Genomic DNA, 4,488 nt, shown 5'->3' with positions numbered 1-4,488 from the left:
TTACATTTCCACACTGAACTCATTCACTGTGTTCATGGCGTCAGAGTTGGCGTGGGCGTCACAGACCACAGCTGTTGAACTACTGGCCTGATCACAGGCAGATGGACACTTCAACAGTCGGTCTGCTCTACCAACAGTAATAGTCTTGTGCTCTGCTGTTGTCTAAGAGTGTGTTGATGAAGGTCAGGTGAAAGGAGGGGTCTCCTGGAGTGACTTTAGCTGCTGATCTGAGTGCATGGAGACAGACAGACAGACAGACAGACAGACAGACAGACAGACAGACAGACAGACAGACAGACAGACAGACAGACAGACAGGCAGGCAGACAGACAGACAGACAGACAGACAGACAGACAGACAGACAGACAGAGACAGACAGACAGACAGACAGACAGACAGACAGACAGACAGACAGACAGACAGACAGACAGACAGACAGACAGACAGACAGACAGGCAGACTGACTGAGAAACCGGCAGCTGCCTGCAACACGTGAACTAGGGGGTTACTGGAGGGTGCGTCAGCGTACCGCGACGTCACGGAAACACTGTTGATGCTGCCCCCTGCAGGCCTCAGTCTACAGCCCAGGTTCTGCACACACACACACACACACACACACACACACACACACACACACACACACACACACACACACACACACACACACACACACACACACACACACACACACACACACACACACACACACACACACACACACACACACACCCATATTTAGACACCTAACCACTTCCTCTGAAAATACATTGGAAGTAAGCAAGGGTGTTTCACCACCCTTCCCCTATGTCCTGTGGTTGCTAGGTGATTCAGCGGATATTCTATGTGGTCAACCGCTCGTGGACGGGTCGCATCACCATGACGGAACTACGCAGGAGCAACTTCCTGCAGGTACATGCATCACTTCCTGTTCTAGCTTTAAAGGATAAATATAGAAATATCCTAGTTTAGAATCAAACGTTTAACTATTTATCTCTCTCTCTCTCTCTCTCTCTCTCTCTCTCTCTCTCTCTCTCTCTCTCTCTCTCTCTCTCTCTCTCTCTCTCTCTCTCTCTCTCACTCACTCTCTGTCTCTTCTCTTTCTCTCTCTCTCTCTCTCTCTCTCTCTCTCTCTCTCGCTCTCTGTCTCTGTCTCTCTCTCTCTCTCTCTCTCTCTCTCTCTCTCTCTCAGACCCTGGCCCTGTTGGAAGAGGAGGATGATATCAACCAGATAACAGATTATTTCTCTTATGAGCATTTCTATGTGATCTACTGTAAGTTCTGGGAGTTGGACACGGACCACGACCTTTACATTGACCCTAAGGACCTGGCTCGTTACAACGACCACGGTGAGTGATTGAATGACTGTGTATTCAATCTTAAAGCTTTGGAAAAGTATTTTGGTATTAGCCATTTACTGATTTCTCGTTCTCTCTCTCCATGCCCCCCCATCTCTCTCTATCGTTCTCTCTCTCCATGCCCCCCATCTCTCTCTATCGTTCTCTCTCTCCATGCCCCTCCATCTCTCTCTATCGTTCTCTCTCTCCATGCCCCCCATCTCTCTCTATCGTCCATGCCCCCCTCTCTCCATGCCCCCCATCTCTCTCTATCGTTCTCTCTCTCCATGTTCTCTCTCTCCCCCCCCATCTCTCTCATATCGTTCTCTCTCTCCATGCCCCTCCATCTCTCTCATGTTCTCTCTCTCCATGCCCCCCATCTCTCTCTATCGTTCTCTCTCTCCATGCCCCCTCTCTCTCCATGTTCTCTCTCTCCCCCTCCATCTCTCTCTATCGTTCTCTCTCTCCATTCCCCCATCTCTCTCTATCGTTCTCCTCTCTCCATGCCCCTCCTCCATCTCTCTCTATCTCTCTCTCTCCATGCCCCCCATCTCTCTCTATCGTTCTCTCTCTCCATTCCCCCATCTCTCTCTCTCTCTCGTTCTCTCCATGCCCCCCATCTCTCTCTCGTTCTCCTCCATGCCCCTCCACAGCATCCTCAAGCAGAATCATTGAGTTCTCTCTCTCCATGGTTGTCCATCTGCCCCCCATCTCTCTCTCTCGTTCTCTCTCTCCATTCCCCCATCTCTCTCTCTCTTCTCCTCTGACAGCATCCTCAAGCAGAATCATTGAGAGGTTGTTCTACACGGTAAGACCTCACACACACTTAACGTAACAATATCCGGTAAAAGCAAAATGGTTGAGTGTAAAGTTAGTATTTATTTCCTCTTTCTCTCCCTCTCTCTCTCTCCTCTCTCTCTCTCTCTCTCTCTCTCTCTCTCTCTCTCTCTCTCTCTCTCTCTCTCTCTCTCTCTCTCTCTCTCTCTCTCTCTCTCTCTCTCTCTCTCTCTCTCTCTCTCTCTCTCTCTCTCTCTCTCTCTCTCAGGGGTAGCTCAGTGCAGAGAGAAGGGAGGATGAGTTATGCAGAGTTCAGCTGGTTCCTCATCTCAGAGGAAGACAAGAAAAGCCCTACCAGGTAGCACAGCAGAGTGTGTGTGTGTGAGCAGGAGAGAGTGTGTGTATGCAACATGCATGCATTCGTGTGTGCTCAGATGTGCATTTGTGTGCGTGTGTGTGTGTGTGTGTGATCTAATCTTCCTCTCTCTCTGTCTTTCTCTCTCTGTCTCTATCTCTGTCCCCCAGTATAGAGTACTGGTTCAGGTGTATGGACACAGATGGGGACGGTGTGTTGTCTATGTTTGAGTTGGAGTACTTCTATGAGGAGCAGTGTAGTAGGATGGAGGGGATGGGCATTGAACCCCTACCCTTCACAGACCTGCTCTGTCAGATGCTAGACCTTGTCAAACCTGAAAGCCAAGGTGTGTGTGTGTCTTCTTTCTCTTCCAATGTATCCTCTCTTTATACATTATACTTTACATGTGTATAGTGCAGTAGTAGATACACATCATAGTGTGTGTGTGTGTGTGTGTTTAGGTAAGATAACCCTGTCTGATCTGAAGAGGTGTAGGATGGCTCATATATTCTTCGACACGTTCTTCAACCTGGAGAAATACCTGGACCACGAGCAGAGAGACCCCTTCGCTTTGCAGAAGGTAGGACCGTGTGTGTGTGTGTGTGTGTGTGTGTGTGTGTGTGTGTGTGTGTGTGTGTGTGTGTGTGTGTGTGTGTGTGTGTGTGTGTGTTGTAGAACATAGACAGTGAGGGTGTGTGTGTACTACGTGTGTGTGTGTGTGTGTGTGTGTGTGTGTGTGTGTGTGTGTGTGTGTGTGTGTGTGTGTGTGTGTGTGTGTGTGTGTGTGTGTGTGTGTGTGTGTGTGTGTGTTTGTAGGACATAGACAACGAGTGTCCAGAGCCTTCAGACTGGGATAAATACGCTTCAGAGGAATATGAGATCCTGGTGGCGGAGGAGACGGCTAACGAACAGCTGCATGAGGGGTAAGACACACACACACTGACACACACACACACACACACACACACTCACTCACTCACTCACTCACTCACTCACTCACACACACACTCACTCACACACACACTCACACACACACACACTCACTCACTCACTCACTCACTCACTCACTCACTCACTCACACACACACTCACACACACACTCACTCTCACACACACTCACTCACTCACTCACTCACACACACACACACACTCTCATACTGTGTTGCCTCCCCAGGACGTTTGATGATGACTATGAGGAGGCGGAGCTTCCTGTTCAAGGAGAGATGGTTGGGAATAAGATGGATAAGCTGCTCATATCAGATCTGTCAGCATGAAATTCCCAAAGCCTGGAATACCGCTCCCTTCTCCTTGGATATACAGGAGACGGGGGAGAGAGGAAGAGGGATGGACGGGGAGAAATTGGTAAAAAGCTAAAGCAATGGAGGACTCTCTCAGCTTCTCCTTTCATACACAGACAGGGACAGAAGAGATGGTGAGAAGACAGTGGGACGGACAGAACGAGAGAGAGGATGGACAGAACGAGAGAGAGGATGGACAGAACGAGAGAGATGATGGACAGAACGAGAGAGAGGATGGACAGAACGAGAGAGAGGATGGACAGAACGAGAGAGATGATGGACAGAATGAGAGAGAGGATGGCCTGAAAAAAAGAGAGAGGATGGACAGAACGAGAGAGAGGATGGACAGAACGAGAGAGAGGATGGACTGAACGAGAGAGAGCATTGACTGAACGAGAGAGAGGATGGACTGAACGAGAGAGAGGATGGACTGAACGAGTGACAGGATGGACTGAATGAGAGAGAGGATGGACAGAACGAGAGAGAGGATGGACTGAACGAGTGACAGGATGGACTGAATGAGAGAGAGGATGGACAGAACGAGAGAGAGGATGGACAGAACGAGAGAGAGGATGGACTGAACGAGAGAGAGGATGGACAGAACGAGAGAGAGGATGGACAGAACGAGAGAGAGGATGGACTGAACGAGAGAGAGGATGGACAGAATGAGAGAGAGGATGGACAGAACGAGAGAGAGGATGGACAGAACGAGAGAGAGGATGGA

At 49.5% G+C, this 4,488-nt stretch overlaps 1 protein-coding gene across 1 annotated transcript in view; it reads left to right on the top strand.

Annotated features, from left to right (window-relative positions):
- LOC121839207 (serine/threonine-protein phosphatase 2A regulatory subunit B'' subunit alpha-like) overlaps positions 1–3,999 on the top strand; it is a 21,100-nt gene extending 17,101 nt beyond the window's left edge. Inside the window, 8 exon segments of the mRNA XM_042296638.1 lie at positions 823–909; positions 1,190–1,346; positions 2,105–2,146; positions 2,373–2,469; positions 2,637–2,812; positions 2,928–3,046; positions 3,283–3,389; positions 3,641–3,999. Coding sequence (XP_042152572.1) covers positions 823–909; positions 1,190–1,346; positions 2,105–2,146; positions 2,373–2,469; positions 2,637–2,812; positions 2,928–3,046; positions 3,283–3,389; positions 3,641–3,740 — 885 coding nt within the window. The 3' untranslated portion in view covers positions 3,741–3,999.
- Positions 4,000–4,488: the final 489 nt, after the last annotated feature.

The sequence above is a fragment of the Oncorhynchus tshawytscha genome, linkage group LG14 (assembly GCF_018296145.1).
Source record: "Oncorhynchus tshawytscha isolate Ot180627B linkage group LG14, Otsh_v2.0, whole genome shotgun sequence".
In the NCBI taxonomy this organism is placed as follows: domain Eukaryota; kingdom Metazoa; phylum Chordata; class Actinopteri; order Salmoniformes; family Salmonidae; genus Oncorhynchus; species Oncorhynchus tshawytscha.
This window is presented reverse-complemented; position numbering and strand designations above follow the sequence as displayed.